Here is a 26,851-nt window from a genome sequence, read left to right as displayed (position 1 = left end):
TTACCAAAATAATTGAAACTGGTGTGATTATATTGTGTTATTTTGACAAATAAGATAAGCAGAATTTTTAAAATATTGTGCACAGAATTTTGTAGTTTTTGTAGTTTTTGGCTCAGAATTCCCCCAGAAATCAATCCTGAGACCTCCTCCATTTTTTCTCAAATTGCAACTCCACATTTAACCCCCTGCATCCCTCCAACTCTACATTCCTTAGTGGCCCTCTCACTATTATTCCTTAATTTGCCTATAGTCTGCTAGCATAAGAATTACTTCTGCTCCACTGAATGGTCTCTATTAGGATGCACCCATCAGGGACTGACTTAAAAGGATATTAAGAGCATCTGTCTAATTGCCCCTCAATTAAGCTATTCACTTGTCTGGCTCCTTATTCTTCCAGGATGACTCAAAATACTCTCCTGGGCTTTAAGGGTCACTCAAACATATAGGGGGCACATAAAGAGGAGATGGAAATCTCATTACATCATCATACAATTTAATTACCTTACTGTTCAATATTTCTTCTAAATAATAGATATTTACAGAGAACAAAACATCTTCTAGTACTGATCTGTGTGACAAACAAAACGATTAGGGGGCTGGAGCACATGACTTATGAAGAGAAGTTGAGGGAACTGGGATTATTTAGTCAGCAGAAGAGAAGAATGAAGGGGGATTTGATAGCTGCTTTCTACTACCTGAAAGGGGATTCCAAAGAGGATGCATCTAGAGTGTTCTCAGTGGTACCAGATAACAGAACAAGGAGTAATGGTCTCAAGTTACAGTGGGGGAGGTTTAGGTTGGATATTAGGAAAAAGTTTTTCACTAGGCGAGTGGTGAAGCACTGTAATGAGTTACCTAGGGAGGTGATGGAATCTCCTTCCTTAGGGGTTTTTAAGGTAAGGATTGAAAAAGCCCTGGCTGGGGTGATTTAGTTGGGGATTGGTCCTGCTTTGAGCAGGGGGTTGGACTAGATGACCTCCTGAGGTCCCTTCCAACCCTGATATTCTATGACATTCCACCATTCAAACTATACCTTCCCTAAATGCTTTCCCTCTGTATTAATATCCAGCCATATCCATTTAGCCACTCATGCAGGTCAATACTGATAACATATTTACTTACACTAAATTAGAGATTCGTTTTTTTTCTGGCACTTTATTAAATGCTTTACTAAATTTGAAGTAAATGGCATCCACCTTTACATCATCAGCTCTTTTTATTAGCTTCCTCAAAAGTGATAATGTCATAATTGTATTTTCTTAGATTCATACTATATTTGAACAAATTATATTTACATAAATTATAACTCCCTTGATGTTCTCTTTTTTTTCTTTTTCTTTTTCTTTATTATTATTTTTTTTTACTACTGGTTTACTTTGATGTCTTCTGCTCAATTTCCTTCAATGCTCATCTCATTCTGTCAGAATTTGCTTTTGTGAAATTAAACAACGATGTTGATCTCCTTTTTTGTTATCATTTTAACCTTTTTTACTAACCTAACTAAATTACAACCATGATTGCTTAGATAATAACAGTGCTTAGCCTTTATGTGCTGGATCCATAGAAAAAAGTTTATCAAAACGTATTACATTTAAAACTGTTTTATTAAACAAAGGAAGTAATATCTGTAGTTAGTGAATTGAGCTGATTGTTTCTGGTCACCATGCCCTTCAGAATTTCAGAACTAGTAGACTTCATCCTCTTACATCTAACTTTTTATTCAGTTTGGAAGAGAAAAGAAGCTTTTCAGCATTTTCATCTCTCAGTTGGTTTCCTAACTTGAAATGAACTAGTCATTGAACTGAGCTAGCTGAATAAATTGAAATGAAGAAAACATTCTCTTTGTACCTGAAGAAGAGGTTACCACTGTCAAAAGTTGGTTCAGTACTTTTGTTCCAGCTTTGGTGCTTACCCCGTGACTTCCACCAGTTCAGTGGTTTGACTTTCTTTAAAACTTGACAGCAAACATATTTCTTTTGAAATATATTTTATATGTATTGTATTTAAAGGATTTTAATAGATTATAATAAATTTAGGCCTTAATATAAATTGTAAATTTCAAATTTCATTTTAAATGGGTATTTTTTTAAAATGAACCCGTATTTAAACAACAACAACAAAAATCATTGTTTTGTATCCTTCCCACTAGCCGCTGGTGTACAAAGATGGGAGTGACTGGTATAATTCTCTAGTTGCTCTCTTTGGCCAATGTGAGGAGCAACAATGATGAGCTCTATATTCAGCCACTACTGCTAGCCGTGAAGTCTCAGTAGTTTGGAGTTTTTGATAGAAAATTGTTTAAAGTAGGGCACTGATTGTCCAACTGTGGGTTGCGACCCCATTTTAATGGAGTCAACAGGGCTGTCTTAGACTTGCTGGGACCCAGGACCAAAGCCAAAACCCGACCCCACCGCCCAGGGCTGAAATCCATACCTCACTGCCCAGGGCCAAAGCTGAAGCCCAAGGACTTCAGTCCTGGGTGACAGGGCTCAGGCTATAGGCCCTCTGCCAGGGGCTGAAGTCCTTGGGGTGCTGGGGCTCAGGCTTTGACTTTGGCCCCGCCAGCCAGGGCAGTAGGTCTCAGGCAGACTCAGGCTTCGGTCCCCTCTCCTGGGGTTATGTTTTTTTTTTTGTCAGAAAGAAACCATGGTGCACTGAAGTTTGAGAACCCCTGAAGTAGAGAAAACAGTCATCAGGGAACAAGGCTGGCTCAGAAGTCACGGAAAATAATTGTAAAGAAAGGACAATATCATGCCCCCAAGATCTACATGAGGTGGTGACCCTGTGCATGCATTAGCCCCGGCCACAATACCACTATGCCTTTCCATCCAAGGGGGAATCCATGTGATAGAAAAGTTCAGGGGAAGAGTTCGGCTGGGGACAAGGAGTGGATACCCTTGCATTGGGTAGGGCAAGGCTAACAGACACATAATTGACTCCTCTGGCCCTATGGAGATGACCCAAGCAAAGGTAATAGGAGTCTGGTTCCATGCTGCTTTTCCAACAGAGCCTTTTCTATGAAGCAAAATCTTTAAAGGGTGAGTCTTGGTCATGCAGCTGCACTGGCAGAGTTGGGGAGTCAGCTGCCGAAGTATAAGCTCATGCAGCATATAGATGCCTCTGACCTTCTGTTGATCTTCTGCCTTTGGAATATAAGGGCAAGAGGTGAGGAGAGGGGATCAGCAGGATTTGTGGGTGGGGCCTGCAGCCTGTTTCTTTTCCATTCGCATCTTTTCTCTCATCTAGCATTTTCTGAATTTTCCAGAAATTCCAGGCCTAATCCTGGAAACAGCTGAGGTCCCTGAAGTCAATGGTAGCTGGAGGTAGCACAGTACCCGCAGGATTTGCTCATCAGCATGCAAGTTCAAGCCATTAGTCTCTTGGCCATGACAGGTCTCACTCCCATTCTCTCAGATGGATGTCATTCTCAAACATGAAGGACACAGAAGCTGGTTTGAGGCTGCCTATTTAAAACTGCCACAGGGCAAAACAGGGAGCAGATGATGCACACAATGCCCTGCATGGAGGAGCAACTCCTCCTTTAACCTCCTAAAAAATGAGCCATGAAAACAATCAAGAATGGGAACATACTAGAGGGTGAGACACATGAACCAACAGCAACATTAGTGGGGAACAGGGATGGGTGGGCTGTTGTGTATGTTTATTCAGAAGAGCAATGTTCCTCTGTCCAATCAGGACAACAAATAATTTGAATCTAAATTATATATTGCCTCAAAAAACACAAGGGCACTGTTTAATGCAGAATTTTATGTTTAAACATTGTTTATCAGCTGCACAGACAAAAATTCAGTATAAAAATAAGACAAGACTTCCAGCAGAGAAACATTTTTAAAAGATAAACAATCATTTTTTACTTTTTAGACACAACCCCCTCCTGGGGATTTTATTGTAAGTGACTGATTTTCACTTACCAACACCCTCCACTCCTCATTGTTATCTGTGTATATAGGATTTTTAAAAGGTTATCTGCATTTGATAAAAGAAATACCCCTAAAGTGCCAGACTTTAAATTGCTGTTGAAACTGCAGGGTTTTCAGCTATTTATACATTTATAACTTCAAACAAGGTATATGTCAAACATTTCTGAAGCTTCCTTTTTTATTACGCTTTTAATTCCTGGAGTGAATGACTGTATTGTGATGAAGTGGACTCTGCTTTTCCATAGCTACAGCTATGAATACTTATCATCTCAGTTTAATCAGTTTTTTACTTTTTAGAAAATTCTTTTGTGACAGGCAGACATCACTTTAAAAGATATTTCCTAAGACACTAGTTTAAAGTATGAATATTGTTTTACATAGACTTCTTTCTTTCCTAAAGGAAAGAAAAGCCAGCCTATAGAAGCACATTATAGTTTAAAAATCCTTGGTTGGAAACCACCCAACAGGATTGCAAGCCCCCAGCATGATGGTAGCTAAGTACATTTCACTGATGATTAATTCTCTTGTATGTCTAGTGGAAGGGTGCCCACTATCTACACAGTCTTCACTCTAAATCTCCCTGCCAGCTGATCAATGGAATTATATTTTTGTGCTGGCACTAGACTGAACTGATTGTCTCATTTAGAAATGAGATGCTGCAATGCCAGATCAATGCTACTGGTCGGTTTTGAAGGAAAATTTTAGAATGTTTTAAAATAGTTTTCTTATAGGGATGAAAGAGGCAAATGGCAGAAAACCTAGAGTAACAGTCAGTGTGACTATGTCAACTTCTCTATTTCATTATCAGTTAATTTACTGACATAGTAAACAACCTACTGAATATAGAACTGTCTATGTAATTAACATCTCTACCACTGCAAACATGCCTTCTCAGTTCAGCTAAAACCATCTATCATTTATACTGTTCTCTTCACCATAGTATGAGTGTCCCCAAGATCTTGCTCTCTCAAACACATCCTGCCTATAGTCTAGAATTTCAGGATCTGATCCTGCAAGGTGCTCAGAATCTGTTGCTTGCTTTCTTTAAAACAAACAAACAACGGCCTGCACTCCAAGTGCATATACAGTATGAAAAACATACAAAAGTTAAAGGCAAAATCAGTTAAAATAAACTCTCCTGCCTGCACCTACCCATCAAACCTAACAATTCTCTATTGAATCCACTTACACTTCCTTCATGGCCTGGATCAATATTAAAAGCTTACGGCACCCTACATGATTGATAGATTCAGATTCAGGAAGTCTGGCAAACAATTAGTGGGGCCATTGTGTGATCGAAGTACTAAAGGAGAACTCAAAGAAGACAAGCCCACTGCGGGGAAGTTAAATGAATTCTTTGCATCGGGCTTCATTGCTGCAGATCTGAGGGAGATTCCCACACCTGAGCCATTCTTTTTAAGTGACAAATCTGAGGAACTCCAGAGGTGATTTTGGCAATTACAGGCTGGTAAGCCTAACTTCAGTATCACACACATTGGTTGAAACTACAGTAAAGAACAGAATTATTAGACACAGATGAATATGATATGTTGGGGAAGAATCAATCTATTAGAATTGTTTGGGGGATCAACAGACAGGGTGACCCAATCAATACAGTGTGCTTGGACTTTCAGAAACCCTTTGGACAGAGTCACTCACCAAAGGATCTTAAGCAAAGTAAGTAGTCCTGGGATAAGATGAAAGGCCTTCTCATGGGTTAGTAACTGGTTAAAATATAACGAACAAAAGGTAGTACAAACAGTCAGTTTTCACAGTGCAGAAAGATAAATAGTGGGGTACCCAAGAATCTGTACTTGGTTCAGCGCTATTCAAATATTGATAAATAATCTGGAAAAGGGGGTAAATAGTGAGGTGGCAAAGTTTGTAGATGATACAAAATGAATCAAAAGTTAAGTCCAAAGCTGACTGTCAAGAGTTACAAAGGGATCTCACAAAACTGGTTGACTGGGTAAGAATATAGCAAATGAAATTAAATGTTGATAAATGCAAAGTAATGTACATTGGAAAACATAATCCCAACTATACATAAAAAGTGATGGGGCCTAAATGAGCTGGGTTGGAGAGAGGGCAGGGGAGTTTGGGGTAGTGGTCAGGGGGCGGGGGTGTGGATGCTGGTTGGGGGGAAACAGGGGGTTGAATGGGGGCAGGGGTTCTGGGGGGCAGTCAGGAAGGAGGGGGGTTGAATGGGGTGGCAGGGGTTCCGGGGGCAGTCAGGGGACAAGGAGAAGGGGTGATTGGAAGGGGCAGGGGTCCCGGGGGGGGTCAGGAATGAGAGGAGGGGTTTGATGGGGCATCAGGGATCCAGGGGCAATCATAGGACAGGGAGCAGGGGTGTGTGGATGGGGCAGGGGTTCCAGAGGGGCCATCAGGGTATGGGGGGTTGGATAGGGCAGGAGTCCTGGGTGGGGGGGCAAATAGGAGTTGGGGGCTGGGCCACGACCCCCTCCCTAACCAGCCCTTCATACAATTTATGAAACCCAATGCGGCCCTCAGGTGAAAAAGTTTGCCTGTCCCTGCCCTAGAGATTATAAAGACTGTGATTGTTCATTTTAGACGAGAGCCAACTAAGGGGCAGGGGGATATGACGGATTTCTATAAAACCGTGAGCGGAGTAGAAAAAAGTGATTAAGGAAATGCTATTTACCCTTCACATAACACTGGAACCAGGGCCATGCAAAAAAATTAATAGGCAGAAGGTTTAAAATAAAGAAAAGGAAATTCTTCTGCATACAACACATTGTCAACCTGTGGAACTCAGTGCCAGGGGATCGTGTGAAGGCTAAAATTATAACTGTGTTTAAAAAAAAAGAATTATATAAAGTTCATGGAGAATAGGTCCACCAATGACTATTAGCGAAGATGGTCAAGGATGCAACCCCACGCTCTGGGTGTCCCTGAGACTCTCTGCCAGAAACTAGGAATGGACAACAGGGGATGGATCACTCAATAATTGCCCTATTCTATTCATTGTCTCTGAAGCATCTGGCACCCTCCAGTGTCAGAAGACAGGATATTGGGTGAGATGTACCATTGGTATGTACCAGTATGGCCATTCCTATGTTCTTATTCTGGCAGACTGGTGGAAGAGAGGAGGCAACCGAGTTCGTGAACACTGTACTAGTGCTTGTTAATGTTTTACACTAGTTAAAGAGCCTAAATGGTCTTCAGATATATAAAATGCAGGGCTAGAAAGTAATCAGGTGTGGAATAACAGCCCTTAAGGGGTCTATGGCATTTAGAGGATCTCTAAGATTGGTCTTGCACTGAGAACTAATCCATCCAAACTTCCAGCAACCTAAGTTAAACTCAAGGAAACTTTGTGCCCCCCCACCTAACAGCTCAGACTTTCCCCATTATATTAAGTTGCCTTCTGGGAGAAAGTTTATTAGCCTTCTAGCCTCCTTCCCTACAGCATTTGTTTGAGTGTCCTTCCTTCCCTCCTAGCTCTTCAGCAGCAGCTGGTTGGCCTATGCCCCCATCCTGCTTTTCCAGGTGCATGGTGAGGTAGTATACTATACACTCTTCTTAATATAGGTCCAATAGATTTGTGGAGGAGTTGGCTTATGGTCAATATATTAAAAAAGGAGTGCAGGATAGCCAATCATCCCTGATGACACCAAATGTGTGCTTGTTGGGGACAGCTAAAGGAGAACCCTAGGTTTCTCCTCCCAGAATACAGGTGACAGCAAAGGAAGAGTCTGGGACTGCTGGCAGACAATTGGCTGAAATGAAATCTAGTGTCATGTAAAGTTGCCTGGTTTTGGACCCAACTAGAAGTTTTGCAGATTTCTGCCAAAGTTTTTGGTGTATCTGAAAAGAGTTTTGCAGGAGGCCTGAGATCACGTGCATGGTTTCTGGTTTTATTTAGCATGTTTACAGAGCTCTATTTAGTGTTTTATCTTTCTTTTCAATCATTACTGCAAGATGTCAAATATTTGGCTGTTTTATTAGAACAACATTGGTCAAATGATACAGGAGCACTGTTTTCCCTATACCACTGATTAACAGACTGAAGACAAACGGGTTAACAAAATTAACCACTCTAGTAGGCTGTGGCACAGCTTACAAAAGAGACACACATACCATTTAAAATAAGACTGGACAAAGCTCTGAAAAATAAACCATAGGGAACAATCCTGCATTTGCAGGGGAATAGAGTTAGATGACCTAAACAAATCTTTTACATATATAGAGAGTTTTGACACTATGATATGATACAGCATGCACAGTGGATACTAAATGTCCTGTAAGTTTTGTAGCTGCATCTTCTTATTTCTGCTTAAATTCCTTTCTTCATGCCTGAATATATTATACATTTTACCATCTGTAACATTATTGGACAAATTTCTGAACACTAACAGACTCTACCCATATGTATTTTGTGTTTTCTTTCTCTAAACTTCATCAAGTTTTGATTGCTTCTGCTACTTCGATCTTTTTTATCTTAGCTCATTTTCCCCTCACTTTGGGTAGACTTGGGTATGAGCTGCAAAATTCAGAATTGTAGACAAACTCACTCAAATTTTGAGGGATTTATGGCTGCTAGTTGGGCCCATCTTTCTTTTTCATTAAATCCATTGGGCTATTATTATATTATGACCCACATTCAGTATTTTTCATTTCAATCACTAAAAATTGTATTCATGGACTTTATGTATGTTTAGTCTAAAGAAAGTACAATTATGCACTTTCATACTACTGTTACATTCCCCCTTATTGCACACGCTGTCACTTCTACTCTGTGATAGTCTGTTTACTGATGCTTGCTTCTTTTGTGGTGTATTGAAAACTGTGAAAATTACAAGCTGTCACTTTAAATTTCGGGACGGTTTCCTGCTCCTGCTTGCAGGCTAAGGAGATCTGCAGGGAAGTGTGCAGTCTGGACCTAGGAGTCAGTTAACTAACAGACAGCCTAGGGTAAGGTGGGGCGAATTGTGTCTTTATGTTTTAGGGAGAGCCTGCCTTGTCTCGCTCTGTTTATGGGTTCTTGCATATTATTTTTATTTCTAACGAATAAAGTAGTGTTATGTTACAACCTTCCAGCAGGAGTATTCTATGTTTTATCTAACTTCTCTGTGGTATGCCATGAAACATAACACTTTCTATTCTTGCATAACTGCTGGTAGGGTTGCCAACAGTCCTATATTACAAGGGACATCCCTTATTTTTTCACCTCTCAACAACAAGGTCGGGAGTTGCTGAGTGCTGCAAAAAGCTGCAAGAAATACCCTAGCAAATGTAGATGAGTACTGATTTTTAATTAATAATAAATAATGCATAATAAATAATAACAATAGTAATAGGAAGAGAGGAAGGGAAGGGTGCTAAGAAAACAGTCACTTGTTTTTGAAATATAATGTTGGCAACCCTACCTACTGGCCCAATCAGATTTTTCTTATGGAATGTATTGAATATATAAACATTCCAATTTGTGACATAACTAATCCACTGGAGGTGTTTTACTCACATGGGTAATCTCCAGTGACCTGAGTGGTGACTGGTTGTGTGAACACCGTTGCCACTGGCTGAGAGTGATGTGTAGAACTGGGTGGAAAATATGTACAGTAGTGTGATGGGGGAGAAAATCCAAAAATTGAGGTATTGCATCAAAATGTTCATGTTTTTCCTCCAAAATGAAGGGAGGGGGGAAACCACAGTTATTTTTGCCATGGAAAAATATGCAATTTTTTGCCTAAAATTTTTTTGAAAAATTTCAATTTGATCCAAGGCTTGCTTCTGTCTTTTTCTTTTATGTATATATGTATTTATTTTTGGTTAAGAAACACCATATCTAAAAAGGTGAAATTTCACCCTTAACTAACTTCACCAGATTTTCAAATTTTGCATGTGGGAATTCATGAAGCAAAACCAGATAGTTTTTGATAGTCCTATTTGAGACATACACAACACAGTATAGTTTCCTGGATTATGAGAGTCCTACGAGATCCTATAACACCAACTATCATCTACACATGAAGAGAATAGGATAAAGAGTCTTTTAGCTATAGAAGAGCTAAATATTCCATTTTGTGCTGCAAAGTCTATCTCATAAATTCAGGGGCAGTAAGAGTCAGTGAGAGATGACAGGATGTGGAATATTGCTGCCTTTCAACACTTTGCCTTAAAATCTGAGGACATCAATTTATTAACACATGAAACAAAAATATTTTCAATACCTGCTCAGGTTAAATCAGGTTAAACTGGAAACTTTAAAGCTTCATCTTTAACTAATGGTTAATTCTTTTCAGCAGAATTAGGATAAAAAGTACTGTAAGCTTCATTTCAACAAACTACATCCTATACTGTGCACTCCTTTAATGTAAACTAATTAAAACTGTAAGTGATTTGTTTTCATTCTACATTTGTGAGTGGCATTAGTGCTGATGTAAGAAAAGGACAGATTGATAGCAATGGTTAAAACCAAGCATCATCCTGTAAATTTGCCAGAAAAGCTCCCACAAATGCCTTACAGTACCAATTACAACAGCTTCACCATTCCACTCTTTCATTGCTCTCAGGAAGAAGCTGCCAAGTGTCAATATATCTGGTAGCTTTTTGTTCTACAGACAAAGGAGAACTAGGATTAGACTATCAAACTCATCTTCACTTGAGACTTGAACAAGATATGAACCCACACCTGTAGAGATGAAATTATAGACCACTTACCTACTGCAAAACATTTAGCCACAACAACTTTATGAAGTCAAACTAATTGCATAATTAAGTTGAAACACAGGAAAAGCTCCTGTCCTGAACCTGTAGCTGTCATGTTTTCCCATGTGCATTCTTCTGTGTATGTTAATTTATCTTTTCTGATACATGTACATATAATAGCAGGAAAAAATGAAGAGTTTTTCAAATCATTTCACAACATTCACTATAGGTGTTCCTGGACACTTAATTACTATGAACAGGTTGCAGTGTGTTGGGAAAAAGTTATTACAGCTGGCATAGATCTGTTCAGTACAGACAGAGAGAGAGAGAGAGGGAGAGAGAGAGACCTCTTTGAATACAAGTGTGAATTATGATATTCTTGACACACAATGGTACTTCCTTAAGATGATAATTGTTAGAACAGTACTTTTGGTTCTGTAGGAAAAAGTCATTAATTTTTTTCTTCAGGTATATTTAGGATTAATCCAATTTTTCAGAACAAGCTTGAAAATGACATGTCTTGTAACAGCACCTCTTTCTTAAAAATAAATAAATAATTTTCACCTGACACTAAAACAAAGGAGGAAATAAAGTAGGAATCAGTCCTTGGGCACATTAAGGTCATGTTACCCTTTCACCACAGCTAAAACAGAATAGAATTCTTAATCATTATTATAAAACAACAAATCTAGATAAAATCCTTGTGTCTGTTAGAATTTTAAACTTCAATTGGCTCAATCTCTGAGTCACCTCTCTGGAATTATGAAAAGTTGCTTTGTTGTAGGCTATTATCTTCTATGATAGCATTACGAAGATTTTCCAGTAGATTCTACAATCCATATGTAAATCACATCCTCCTATAATGTCTTCCTTTTCTGGCTCTAATTTTCTTTCGTTTGCCAAAAAGGATAGTGTTTGATAATGGAAACAAAAAATATAGTTTTTGACATAAATAAGCCATGCTTTAGTATTATCATCACCATCCATTTCAACTAGCACCCACAAGGTGCTACACACCATACACACAAAGGAAGGCCTGGCCCCTTCCCCAGAGAGTTTACAATATGTAGTACAATGTTATTGGGGAAAATAACACAATTATTGAGGTTTTAAAATATATATATCCTTGTTAAAAAAAAGTCACTTCATATATTATTTAGTAAAACTCAGAATTACTGCAATATATTCAGAGCTGTTGTGTCTATCTCAGCAGGTCACAAATGTGCTTGAATAGCTGCTTTCTTAACATTAATTGGTGACATTTTGGTTCCTACTGAGTTAGGTATATCCTGTAACTTGCTCATGATAATCTAGGCTACATTCCTATAATATTCTTCCAGTTGTATTTTCTGGAACCGGCTTAAATAATAATAAAGGCCACAAAACAAGCAATGTGCAAGCTGCATTCTGAACTTCACTCACAGATAGGAATCATTTAATTGGATATTATGATATTCAGCAGTCTTCAGATAGATATGCTAGAGATATGGATGCATACTAAGAGATGTGATTTACCAGAGAGAATTTCACCCATGAGTTTAGGAAGCTAACAGCTTTGATATCACAATCATGAAGAATCTGGTACTTCAGAGTCTGCATTTCTTCTGATCATACCACTGCAGTCCTTATATTAACGGCATTTTGCATTTTTAAAATTAGATTATGTTAAGCACTTTGACTTTGAAATTCTCCCCTTGGCAAACATTTTCCCTATATTCTTGGCCTATTTTAATTGAATGATTTGTTTCAATCTTACATTCCTCTTCACATACAAACCTCCTGCCCCCGCTCCACACAAACTCTGGGGAAACTAGGACACAAGGGGTGTCTCCCCTCCCTTTGTGGCCTTTGGGGACAACTGCAAAGAGGAGCCAGCCAGAGACTCCAGCAGCAGAAGCAGCGTCAGACACTCAGAGAACTTTCTACAGCATTGATTGGACGTTCTCTGCCCTGTGATGACTGATTGTTTGCTTCAACCTACTCCCTCACAATCTCTTCATCTCAGCTTCACTCCACACCCGCCCCTTGTACCCTCATCTTGCCTGCCTGTCCCCATCATCTTTCTTTTCTTCAACTTTCCATCTCTCTTCCCTTTTCTTTCCATTTTGCTTAGCACCTCCTAACTACCTCAACACACACACAATATTGTGGAACATCACATTGTTCAGTCTGCTTGTCTGTTCTACCCTTTCTCCCATCCTGTGTCTGTCTGGTCTATTTAGATTGCAAACTTTTCAGGGCAGGAACTGTCGGCTACTCTGTATAGTGGCTAACACCACAGGGACCCATTTTAAGCTGATCCTTAGGCACTACCACAATAAAGAGGAGTACAATTTATTTAAGAAATAAGGCTTCATTTCTCTTCTTCCCAGCCTCAGCTGTGAATCCTGAAAGGCGGATATGAATATATTAACTTTATAAAAGGTGAAGACTTCAAAAAGAAATCTGAACTGTTTATTCTATGTCTGTGTTTTAGAAACAGGGGTTAAATGATGACACTTTTCTTGTTGTTCTGTTCTTTATAGGGTGGTTGGCTCAGTAAAGCACCATAGAATGAATCTGCTGTAGAAGGTGGCTTTTCATAAATATACTTTGATATATTTCCGCTGCTTTTCAGGTGGGATGTTCTGAATGTGCAGATTGGATTTATTCTTCTCACAAAGTAAATATACCAAACATGAAACTGCAACCTTATCTTCAAACCTGTTCTCAATTCTGCCCGTCTACTTATTTTCTCATTTCTCTTATCATTTTCCCTCTCCCTGCTTCGATCCTTCAGCAATGCCAGCCTCAATAAGCTGTTTGAATCCCCCCTCACAACCACCTTTGTCACTTTCTTTATACATGGAAAACTCTTCCTAACCAGCCCATAAGGCCATTATTGTCTTCCTCTTTAAATCCTTCCACAAGACCCATTTCTACTATTCTGCCCAGAAGAAAACTGACAAGTAACAATGCCCAGGTAGGTGGGTGGTGGGGGACAGTAGATGTTTAAAAAAAATAATATTTTATCCCTGTCTGACAACTCAATATGTGGCTTGTTGTCTTCAATTGTGAACACCTCAGAGCAAGGATCCCTTTCTCCCCCGCAATGCTATACTGCCACAGTTGTAGTCAGAGGAGGTGCCAGAATTGAAAATGCCTCCATGTAGAAAAGAGGGAGTTGCTAGCAAGGCATTCTCTTTGAGGTGCTCTTAACTTTTACATTTACTCCACACTTTCATTTACAATAGTCCATAACATTTGGTCTTTGGCCATGTTGCAGGCCTGTTTATTTCCCGAAGCCTTTTGAGAGGTAAGAAGATGATGATGGTGAGTGAGGCGAGGTATTGTGCAGAACTGTTTTTATCACCAATCATTAATGTTCTGTTTGGAATGAGGACGTGCTGCTGGCTTGGCTATGCAATTGTGTTTTTAATTCATGGCAAGAGTGCCTTGAAGTTGCGTAGACACTTTTGAAAGATGTATTATAAACAGAAATAAATATTTAAAAATGTCTGCATAGCACCCAGCACATTTTGGATGTTCCTGTAAGTACAAGCAATAAATAATAGTCTTTAAAGGTCAGCACTGAAACTACATCCACACAGAGAAATAAATAATAAATGGAAATAGTGGCTGACAAAGGCAATTTAATCACATTTAAGCTTCTGTCATTCTCGAACTCCTACTTGCCACTAATATTTCCTGGGAATTTTAATAACTGTTGCCTCCCTCAGGAAAAAAAAAAGTCACTTTGCTTTCAGTATATTCCCCACCCTTAAAAAAAAAAAAGGACTATTATAACTATTTTCTCTTCTTTTTTCATGAACTTCAATCCTTCAGCCATAGATGCAACAATGATGCTTCATGAGAGAACTAAAAGGGAAATAGTTAAAGAAACTACTAGGAATGTCCTTCCCCGCATTATTTTCCAAAATAAAGTACTTTGTAAGTGAATTTTAATAGAAAGTAGGACTAAAAAAAAATTAGAATAAACTTACTTAGCTACCAGCTACAAGGTGTTAATCAGAATCTTGATTATTAACACCAAGTACCACTTACAAATAAGCTACTGTCTGTCCTGAGAATTTCACCACCTCTCAGCACCATACTCTTTGGGTGTTAATGAGGAAGAAACACTCTGCTTCCTTCCTTGAGTGGCACTACCTCATTATCCTTTGGTCCATTTACAACTCATTTTTCTGTCTATTTCCTGGCAAAAATTAGATGTTGGTTGTAAATATTTTGAACTGACATTTCTAGATATTATGAGCCCAGTTCTGCAGTACTTATAATTATATGAATAGTCCTACTGTCTTCAGTTGAATGAACCACATAAGAATGGACTGCAAGACTAGAACCTGCGTAAAATTTTCCAAAATAACATTATTTAGGCTCCTACGTCACTTTTGAAAATGTTACACCCCTTATCAATCTGGTCAGTGTCTATCATTACAGTACATGGGGGTTTTAATGTACACACTGTATAATTCAAAAGCACAAATTCTGTCTGGAAGGCCCATTTTTCCATCACATGTTCCCTGCACAGTTGACTCCTAAATTGGGTATTTTAAATGGAAATATAGCTGGACTAGTCTGCAACTGCATACAAAGGACTAGAGTTGTATAAAACTTTTATATAGTAACTAGGTCTGTCAAGTGATTAAAAAAATTAATCATGATTAATCACGCTGATAATAATAGAATACCATTTATTTAACTATTTTTGGATGTTTACTACATTTTCAAATATATTGGATTTCAATTACAACACAAAATACAAAGTGTACAGTGCTTACTTTATATTTATTTTTTATTACAAATATTTGCACAGTAATAATAAAAGAAATTGTATTTTTCAATTCACTTAATACAAGTACTGTAGTGCAATCTCTTTACCATGAAAGTTGAACTTACACATGTAGAATTATGTACAAAAAATAACTGCATTCAAAAATAAAACAAATGTAAAACTTTAGAGCCTACAAGTCCACTCAGTCCTACTTCAGCCAATTGCTGAGACAAACAAGTTTGGTTACAATTTGCAGGAGATAATGATGCCTGCTTCTTGTTTACAATGTCATCTGAAAGTGAGAATACGTGTTCGCATGGCACTGTTGTAGCCAGCGTCGCAAGATGTTTATGTACCAGATGCTTTAAAGATTTATATGTCCCTTCATGCTTCAACTACCATTCCAGGGGCCATGCATCCATGCTGATGACATGTTCTGCTCGATAATGAACCAAGCAGATCAAACCGATGCATGTTCATTTTCATCATCTGAGTCAGATGCTGCCAGCAAAGGGTAGATTTTCTTTTTTGGTGGTTAGGATTCTGTCATTTCTGCATCTGAGTGTTGCTCTTTCCAGAATTCTGAAAGCATGCTCTACACCTCATCCCTCTCAGATTTTGGAAGGCACTTTAGATTCTTAAACCTTAGGTTGAGTGCTATATCTTTTTTTTAGAAATCTCACATTGGTACCTTTCTTTGCGTTTTGTCAAATCTGTTGTGAAAGTGTTCTTAAAACAAACATGTGCTGGATCATCATCCAAGACTGCTATAACATGAAATATATGGCAGTATGTGGGTAAAAAAGAACAGGAGACATACAATTCTCCCCCAAGGAGTTCAGTCACAAATTTAATTAATGCATTATTTTTTTAATGTGCATCATCAGTCTGGAAGCACATTCTCTGGAATGATGGCCGAAGCATGAAGGGGCATATGTATTTTCAGCATATCTGGCATGTAAATACCTTGCAACACTGGTTACAAAAGTGCCATACGAGTGTGTGTTCTCACTTTCAGGCGATATTGTAAATAAGAAGCAGGCAGTAGTATCTCCCATAAATGTAAACAAACTTGATCGTCTTAGCAATTGGCTGAAAAAGAAGTAGGACTGAGTGGACTTATAGGCTCTAAATTTTTACATTGTTTTGTTTCTGAGTGCAATTATATCACAAAAGAACTACATTTGTAAGTTACACTTTCATGATAAAGAGATTGCACTACAGTACTTGTATGAGGTGAATTGAAAAGTACTATTTCTTTTGTTTATCATTTTTACAGTGCAAATATTTGTAATTAATAATAATAATATAAAGTGAGCACTGTACACTTCGTATTCTGTGGTGTAATAGAAATCAATATATTTGAAAATGTAGAAAAACATCCAAAATATGTAATAAATTTCAACTGGTATTCTATTGTTTAACAGTGCGATTAATCACAATTATTTTTTTTTAGTTGTGTGTGTGAGTTAACTGTGATTAATCGATAGAAACAAAACCTAAGGCCAGGATTGCAAAAGATTAAAATTAAAAAAATTATGAAGTTAAGGAACCTGAGCCTATTTACGGTTACTAATGTAAGCACAAAATGTACAAGCTCTTATAAGACAGTCCTATGGAATTTAATAGAAAAATATATACCTGCTATATAATTTCATACAATGGCTGGGAGAATCTATGGAAAGGATTCTCACTCTATTAATTTATACAAGTCTGCAAGAATAACTCTCATAGAACCCTATTGGTTTCTCCCCTATTACATTTCATAGGATTGTTCCATAAGATGGTGGGTTTTGACTAAAATCAGCTGAAATTTGTATTGTGTGTTGGCTTCTATGAGACTGAAGCTCAAAATGAAACTCTGGGGGCTCTGAGCCCAAAGAAAGGCCCCAGTTTTTCATTGGTACCTGTACCTGTGCAGATCGCCAGTGACATCAGTAGGACTCCATAGAGGCACAGTTGATCCCAGTGCAGGACTGTTGTTTAAATCTCTTGAGTTTTGCACATGTATCATCATGTCAATGAAAATAACTGACCAACCTGACTGCCTTCTGTGATGAGATAACTGGCTCTGTGGATATGGGGAAAGCGGTGGATGTATATATCTTGACTTTAGCAAAGCTTTTGATACGGTCTCCCACAGTATTCTGGCTAGCAAGTTAAAGAAGTATGGATTAGATGAATGGACTATAAGGTGGACAGAAAGCTGGCTAGATTGTTGGGCTCCATGGGTAGTGATCAATGGCTTGATGTCTAGTTGGCAGCTGTTATCAAGCGGAGTGCCCCAGGGGTCAGTCCTGGGGCTCGTCTTGTTCAACATCTTTATTAATGATCTGGATGATGGGATGAATTGTACCCTCAGCAAGTTTGCAGATGACACTAAGCTGGGAGGAGTGGTAGATTCGCTGGAGGGTAGGGATAGGGTCCAGAGTAACCTAGACAAATTAGAGGATTGGACCAAAAGAAATCTGATGAGGTTCAACAAGGACAAGTGCAGAGTCCTGAATTTAGGAAGGAAGAATCCCATGCACCGCTACAGGCTGGGGACTGACTGGTTAGGCACAGTTCTGCAGAAAAGGACCTGGGAATTACAGTGAATGAGAAGCTGGATATGAGTCAGCAGTATGCTCTTGTTGCCAAGAAGGTTAACAGCATATTGGGCTGTATTAGTAGAAGCATTGCCAGCAGATCAAGGGAAGTGATTATTCCCCTCTATTTGGCACTGGTGAGGCCACACCTGGAGTACTGTGTCCAGTTTTGGTCTCCCCATTATAGAAGGGATGTGAACAAATTGGAGAGAGTCCAGCAGAAGGCAACAAAAATGATTAGGGGGCTGGGGCACATGACTTACGAGGAGAGGCTGAGGGAACTGGGGTTATTTAGTCTGCAGAAGAGAAGAGTAAGGGGGGATTTGATAGCAGCCTTCAACTACCTGAAGGGGGTTTCCAAAGAGGATGTAGCTCGGCTGTTCTCAGTAGTGCAGATGACAGAACAAGAGCAGGGGATTGGACTAGATGACCTCCTGAGGTCTCTTCCAACCCTAATATTCTCTGATTCTCTGATTCTAACTGAGTCTGTATTGTCAAAGCTTGTGTATGGCTGTACAATGCTCAATTTGTCATGATTCTTCAGCACAAAAGCCCAACATTTTATATTGAGAGAGATAGAGAGAATTGGCTTATTTGAATTAATAAAACCTATATAATACATCAGGTTATTTTGTACTACATGAGGTTATTTGAGTCATGAACCTTAATCTGATCAAGGCAACAAAACATGATGTGGATATTACCCAGGATAATGTGGTATAATTAAATCTTTTCAGAATAGGCATCTACTGTCACAGAAATCTACATTTTGGTTGCTTCTCAATGAATCTGTTGTTTAACAAAAGCAAAAATGTAAGGCCTCAGCTGGTGCTTTCTCAAACAATAGTTAATGATTAGTGATACAGTCAAAGGAAGTAGAGAGCCCCATTTTAATGGACAAAATTCCGACTTCATGTAAGCTAAGAAACCAATAGCTAGGAAGAGAAATGTGAGAAACCAGTTGCTCAGAAGGGAGCTATAGTGCCTGACTCCCAAAAATCCAGAGTCAACAGAATGTAGGAACTATCTTGGTTTTGTCTTTCATTAACCATGGGAGTTCATTCAGAGGAGGGTTAAGAAATAAAGAATGTAGTCAATGCATTTTTTTACCTGCCCCGTGCATGGCCTCTGCACTACTCTGATTACTTTGACTTTGGGCAAGTAATTTGCATTTAAATAAGGATTCATTAGCACCTGCTTTGGATGAAAGGAGTAAAAGCAGGAAGATTTTGGTTGAGCAAATTGCTGTTTTACTTTTAGTAGCTGCCTATAATAAAATTACTTATTTTTCATCTCTACAACTGCTGCCATTCTTCACTTGTAGTTATTCCATCTATTCCCTCACCATGGGGCTCTGTAATACTGGGCCAAGTTCTGCACTGACAGACTCAGTACAACCATCTTGACGTAAAAAAAATCGGACTACATCAAGTGAAGTCAATACAGAAAGTGGCCTATTAATTTATCCTTTAATCTGGGAGTACAGAATTCTTTTCTTGGTGTCAGTAGCATTAAATTCACAATTTCATTCCTCATATTTATTTTCCATCACATTTGTTAATGACATTCATCCTCTGCAGTTTATTAACACACAGGGAACACTGAAGGAGGGAGGCCATTTTGTGTTTGAAAGGATTGTATGCGAAGAGTAAAGACAAAGGATAGGACTCCACATGCATTTGCATGAAACTGAAAAGAGTCAGAGAAAAAATATGAAACAATTTTAGAAATAATTTTAAAATACTAGATTCAGAAATAGGAGAGAAAAGTAGGTAGTTGGTGGTGGTAAGAATGCTGTGAAGATCACACAATTACTTGTGAAATACACGTTAGCTCAGGGGTCAGCAACCTTTCAGCAGTGGTGTGCCGAGTCTTCATGTATACACTCTAATTTAAGGCTTCACGTGCTGGTAATACATTAACGTTTTTTAGAAGGTCTCTCTATAAGTCTATAATATATAACAAAACTACTGTTATATGTAAAGTAAACAAGGTTTTCAAAATGTTTCAGAAGCTTTATTTAAAATTAAATTAAAATGCAGATCTTATTAGTTTAGTGTGATCCTTGGCCTTGCTAAGTTTTCCAATGTCTGGTGGCACCTATTTAAATACTTTAAGCTGCACACAGTCTTCTGAGTTATACATTGATAACCGGCTGGCAGGAGGTCAGCAGCTGGAACCCCAGATTGGCAGCTGAGGTGAGTGGACCTGGCGGCTGGTAGGACCTGGACCCTGTCTGGCAGGGGGCCTGCATTGGAAACAAGGTGAGTGGGACTGCAGTGGGGACCCCAGCTGGTAAGGAGCCAGCAGTTGGAACCCCAGAGCGGCAGCAGGTTGAGCGGGTCAGCCCGCCCAGCTCTGGGGTTTCAGGGGTGGGCTGAGCATCTCTGCCAGCCCCCCTCTGGGGTTTCAGCCGCCGGCTCCTGCCAGCTGGGGTCTCAGCCCACTGCCAGCCTGGAGTCCCTTCACCCAGGCCAGCAACGGGTGCTGAGTGGGACCCCGGCTGGCAAGGGGCCAGCAGCGGGAACCCCAGAGCGGCGGCGGTCTGAGCAGCTCAGCCCGCTGCTGCTCTGGGGTTTCAGCCGCTGGCTCCAGCCAGCTGCCGTCTCAGTCCGCTGCCAGCCTAGGGGAAGGAACCCCAGGCCAGCAGCGGGCGCTGAGTGGGACCCGCGGTGGGAGCCCGGCAGGCAGGAGCCGGCGGTGGAAACCCCAGAGCTGGGGTTTCACCTGCCGGCTCCTGTCAGCTGGGCTCACAGCCTGCTGTCAGTCTGGGGTTCCTTCCCCCAGGCCGGCAGCGGGCGCTGAGTGGGACCGGCAGCGGGACCTCAGCTGGCAAGGGACCAGCAGCGGGAACCCCAGAGCTGTGGCGGGCTGAGCGGCTCAGCCCTGCATGCCGTCAAAAATTGGCTACGTGCCACCTTTGGCACGCGTGCCGTAGGTTGCCGACCCCTGCTTTAACTTGTTTCAAACATTTGTATGTTTCTAAATAGTTTTAAGCAACTCTTTGCATTGTTACTTTTAGAGATATCCAATAGAGCAGATAAACAACTTGTATAGTGTTGCTTGGAAAACCAACCATTCAGCTAGGAGAATAACAACTTGAGAACAGTAGTAGGACAAATATATAAGGATGTAATGGAGAAATATCAAACCTTAATAAGACCTACCTTGCCTACATATTGATAATCAGAGCCTGTATATTCCTCCAGCAAGAAGAACTGGTTCCACATCCAGCCCCGTTTCTGGCGGTGAAGTGCTTTTCCATCACTCCCGGATACACGTGCTACAAAGCCTTTTGGTTGGTGGTCAGTTGTCCTTCTGAACAGCATTTCTGCATAGCAGGAATGTGGCAGACACATCCAGAGCAGCAGTAGCAGTACGACTTGTTGTATTATCATAGTTCTCCCCTGCTGTCTGTCCTCCAAGCCAGATGGCTGTGGGGTCAATAGTGTTGTTTTCCTGGATTACCTTTTGATGTCTTTTTAGTTGGCAGTGCAGCCAAGTGATTTCCAGTAGTTCATCTCCCTTCCACACATATTCCACCAAATCCTCAAAGTAAACAGAAAAGACACAGTGTAAGTTGAAAACATTCCATTTGCCTGTGACTGACTTCATATCAGACTTGACAGTACAGCTGTAAAGCCTTACAGCAAAGAAAGCAACTGGTTATTTCCCACGTGCACCTAACTGATGGTTGATGCGGTGACTATAAAGGTTTTCTGTCAACCTTCACCAAGTGGGAGGGTTGCAAATGGAGTAGGTAGCTGCTTCAAAACATTACATGAGGAACACAACAAAAGTGCATTGAGCTGATTAACTTTTTTTCTTAACTTTTCAGTTTAAGAACTTTGAGGGTGTTTTTTTCATGTAGACTAGGGGATTTAATACTAATAGCACTTACATATTAAATACTGTAGCCCTTACTTCAAATGTTTTCCACCTGATTTGATTTACAAGTAATCCAGTGTTTTATTAATCTTGTTATCCGGAGGCCTGAAAAGACTAATGCAAAGCAATTTTAGAAACCACAGAAATGGTGAACACTAGTTCCCCAAGGCATTTTAAATGGCAAAAGGGAACATCATATGCATCAGAAGAAATGGAACATGACAAGAGGCAAACTTTTTAATATAGAAAGTTCTTAGGATGTAGTACTTACAGTATGAACTGAGGTAGCATGCAAACAACTTTAAATGCAAGAAAAAAAATTCTGAAATATCTAGGGCCTGATCTGATTTGATGTTAAGTCATTGTGAATTCAGAATTTTTTCGCTTACAATATACTTAAATTTGACACTCAATACACAACTATTACTACAGAGAGAAAAAAAGTAAATCCATTTCCAAATGTGTATTTTTTAGGTTTGTGTAGCATTTTATGGTTTTTTTCCTGACACAATAAGGAAGCATTTAGCACCATGGTGAAACAATAGGCAGATTCCATCAATATCTTATGTTGACATCAAACAGAAATAAACTGTTTCCAATCTTGTGCCTATGCTCCTTCTCAGCATATCACTCTTCATGACTGTTGACACCATTAGCTGATTTGCACTTTAAAAGATTCAATTTGGAAATTACCAAACGCTTAAGAGCAAATGTCTGCATGGCTCATTTAGATGTGTTTCAGCAGGCAAATCATGTAAAATACAATTAAAAAAAAAAGAATATTAACACTTAAATGTTTTCGTTAGAATCACATTTCATCTTTAATTTTATTCCAAAGCACCACTGTAACTTGACCAAAGCTATTTTGAAATATATTAAGTATAAATGAAAGATATATAATTATGTATCGTAATGGTACATTACGGACTTCAAATATGTACAATTATTATTACAGATTATTCTAATATACATAAATATAGCAGACAAAAATTAGTAGCTATAAATAAGAGAACTCTATCTATATGCAAATAAATATATAAAACAGTGGGGAACTAATGTTTCATCATTTCTGTGGTTTCTAAAACTGCTTTGCATTAGTCTTTCAGACCACTGGCTAACAAGATTAAAACATTGGATTACTTGTAAACCCACTCTGTGCACCCTATTCTTTCAGTTCCTCTTTGCAAAGCCTCCATTACCACCTTCTTCAACTCCTACCTAAAAATATTCATTTTAGCTGTAACTCCCATAAGTACCTTAAGTACCACGCCCAACAGAACTCAGATATACACATGACTAAAATGAGTAACTACATACAATTATTAAGGTAACACTTGCCTTTCCTTCTCATTCCCCACATTTATGTTTCCCATCCTTACTTATTGTGTCATGTCTAATTTTTTACACCCAAATTTGGCAGAAGTCTGAACAGAAGTCACTTGGATTTTGTATGGACACAAAGGACGTGACTTTACCATTAATTCAGTGGGAACAAGATTGGGCTGTTTGATTGACATTCCTCAACAATCTTTTCTTTTACTTATTCAGTAAAGGGGCTAGCACATTTCTGAACACTAATAGTGCACTTCTGGGGAATAATAATAATAATCTTTCCACAGTATTTTGTCTTAAATGAAATAAGAACAGCTTTGTATAGCCTACATAATGCAGTCTGCACCCAGAACAGAAGTGTAGAACTTGTTAATTCCTTACTGGTTAATTTGTGAGAGAGAAATGTTGGCGTCATATTTTTTTGCAGACCCCACTGGCCTCTGCTAAGGGGGAAATGGTGTCTGTTGCTAGGCAGCAAGAGTATATGAATGCTCCTAATGCTTCTCAATAGGATATATTTTCTCTACATTTTCTTTTTGATTTTTTTTCTCTTAAATCTGCAAAGGAAGAATATACAGCCAATGCTTGCAGCTCCTCAGTATATACATATACTGTATTCTTCCATATGCAACAAAAAACCCTGAAATGATACAGAAACTTAGTGGGTTTTCCTTTAGTTCCCTGATTTGGGCACAACGTTGTTTAGCACACCTTAGAAAAATGCATTTGGCTACATTGATCCCTGACAGAAATCTATTGACTTCAGTGGCTTTACACCATGGATGAACACAGCCCTAAGCATTTCAGATTCTTCCAAGTAAAGCTGTGTAAAATTTTCATAAACTTTTCCTTTACTGAGGGTTTTGTTACTGACCATTTTATTTCAAATTCACCAATCCAAGAAGTTTCTAGTGAGGCTAGGCTGGTTCATGGTTTGGGGTGGAAAGCATGTGAAACTTGGCAATTTCACATGATTTTGGAACATAAGACTAGATGGAATTCAGAAGCTAACTTTTGCTTTGAGAGTTTGGGTTTACTCGGAGCTGAGGGACTGGCAAACATCACAAAGTATTTGCCTTGTGAGGAAGGTCTTGAAGGGTGTCATCCACAAACATGTTCACAGTAATTTACAGGAATTTACAAGTGTTTGTGATCATAAATGTCAAACAATGCCCCTTATTGCTTGCCCTCGTGCTCTGTTCTGGGTTCTAAAAAAAAGCCACTGTACTAATCTTTTTCTTCAATTTGCAAAAGTCTGATGATGAGTCTCTTATACCTTAGTGCGTTTCAAATATTTTATTGTTTTACATAATATTTATTTTTAAAGCCATTCATAAAATATGAGCATCTCCCAGCACAATGTATTACTGTGAGGCATTGCTTTACTGGCATGTGTCTGCTTCTATTAAATTAAAGTTTGCTTTTGACTTTAATGAAAGCAAGATCAGGACCCAGGATTATTCCATTGTAATGATATATTGCCAGACCCACACATCCTTACTTTGTATGAGAAAGGAGTATTTATGGGAGCAAAGGTTGGAAGGATCAGGCTCAATCATAAAGTGTATTACATGGGGTAGGTACCTTGTGTTTACTTGTTGCTGAATAGCACTACCACAATTCTGTGTTGCCCATAAACCCATACCTATATTCTTTTTATTGACAGAGAGAGAGAGAGAGAGACTAAATCTTGCTCGTAGCTGATGTTTCTTGAAGTAAGAGGGAGTTGCATATGTACATCTATGAACTTGGCCCTTAAACCTGTTACTATTTTCCCCAAACATGGAAAGTTATTGGATTACCTGTGTAAAGGAGATAGTGTCTTCTTTCTCTTGCTTTTTTCCCCCCATAGGTATGTATATTCCACTGTTCACACATCACTATTTGATGTAGAAGTGTTGTTAAATTCCTCCTGGGAAATAATGCTTCAGTGTTAGGGATTGTTATTGAATTTCCTTCTTGTTAAATTAGGTCAGTGGAATGAAAGCTCTGATGGAATTTGTTAAAGTTACAAAACTACCTAATGTACATGAACTTGGCAGGCTAAGCTGCTTAATGGATGTTTACAGTAGGGTTCTCCCCCTTAGACTTCTCATTGAGTTCATCCTGCTGTTTTCAGTATAATATTAAGTTTGATGGTCACCTACTTGAAATGAAATAAATGTACCGTATACAAAACAACAACAACAACAAAACCCTTCTGCTTAATATACTGCAACTAGTAGTGGCAATGTCACTAAATAAAGGGCACTGGGGGGAAAATGGTATTTTTGGTTTAGAGTTAGATGAGAAATACAAATGACACTGAGGCATCCCCAGCTCGGTACTAAATACTGCAAGTCAGCTGAGATTCTTCATTACCTTATCAGAGCTGATCTAATCATTGGAGAAACCTGAAACTGTTACCAGCTTCTAACTGTTTTCACTTTATTAGTGCCACTGGAAATTTCTGGGAAACATACCCAAATTCTGATGGAATAGTGTCTCCAAAAAGTAATGTACAATTCAGCAGAATTTCAAAAGTTAAAAAAAAAAGGCTTGATATATTCTCGCTAATATGTCTACATTACAGTCTATGTTGATATAACTTATATCGTTCAGCAGTCTGAATAAACCACCTTCCTGAGTGACATAAGTTATACCGACATAAGCACTCGTGTGCATGGCGCTATGTCAGCAAGAGAGGCAAAAAAGTTTTCCAAATCATAAAGAACCTTTGAATCTTTAAAGAGATGCCCATCATGAAGTAACATTCCTCCCTGGTTTCAATATGTCTGAAATGCCACAAGAGAAGCTTTTTGCACAGTAATTACTGCTCATTCTTAACATTTCAACCAAAACAAGGAGGTACAGAGATTAATGCAGAATTTTTTTAAAGTTCGCTTGTGCATTCAAATAGATAAGAGAAAAATTAAGTTGGAGGTGAGTTCTAGCTTCCTGAAAGTGAAGTGACATATGACACTGACAAGATGTTGAGCAACAATAATCCACACACAGCTTCGATAATGTTCCTCAGTCCTGTACCTGTGAATACTCCAAAGGAAGATATTTTTCTGGTCAGAGAATGCTTATAATGAATTAAGATAAACTATGTGGGATTTTCTATGATGAGAAAGTTTCTATTCTGTTAGGGCATATAATGGAACAGATTCTGCTCTCATACCAGTTTTCCTCTGGTATAATTCCACTGACTTCAGTGGAGTCACCACTAATTTACATTGGTGTAAGTGAAATTCTAAACTCTTGAGTCTACTCAGCTAGCCTTTAGCACAGTGGGCATGGCAGTGTAAATGGATATATAAATGCTTCATCTCTCCATCAGCCTCAGAAAATCCTAAATTCATAGGAACTTGGGGGATTTCAACCTCTTTTGCCACATCTTTAATATAAAGAACAAAAAAAATGAAGACTGGAAAAAGAAAAATTCTTCTGATATGCTAGACCACAACATGGTGAAGTGGCAGCTTGTATAACAGATTCTGAACACATAAAAGTGGCTTTTCCAAAATACAACGGAGTAAATACTCAGAATATAACTTTGTCCTCATTTAAAACAAAAAAAAAATGTCCTTTTGACACAGCTTCAATTCCCATAATTGAAAAAAAAAAAGTCGTTCCAAATGACCAATTCTTGGAGGATTTTAATCTTATCA

General features: G+C 38.9%; 1 protein-coding gene across 2 annotated transcripts in view; it reads right to left on the bottom strand.

The window, feature by feature from the left end:
* LOC123365255 (cadherin-10) overlaps positions 1-26,851 on the bottom strand; it is a 148,385-nt gene that overhangs the window by 76,554 nt on the left and 44,980 nt on the right. For both annotated transcript variants that reach the window (XM_045007970.1, XM_045007971.1), the window contains exon 2: positions 21,146-21,527. In XM_045007970.1, coding sequence (XP_044863905.1) covers positions 21,146-21,376 — 231 coding nt within the window. In that variant the 5' untranslated portion in view covers positions 21,377-21,527. The remainder of the gene's footprint in view (positions 1-21,145; positions 21,528-26,851) is intronic.

The sequence above is a fragment of the Mauremys mutica genome, chromosome 2 (assembly GCF_020497125.1).
Source record: "Mauremys mutica isolate MM-2020 ecotype Southern chromosome 2, ASM2049712v1, whole genome shotgun sequence".
In the NCBI taxonomy this organism is placed as follows: domain Eukaryota; kingdom Metazoa; phylum Chordata; order Testudines; family Geoemydidae; genus Mauremys; species Mauremys mutica.
The sequence above is the reverse complement of the archived record's forward strand: the minus strand, read 5'-3'. Positions and strand labels throughout refer to the sequence as shown.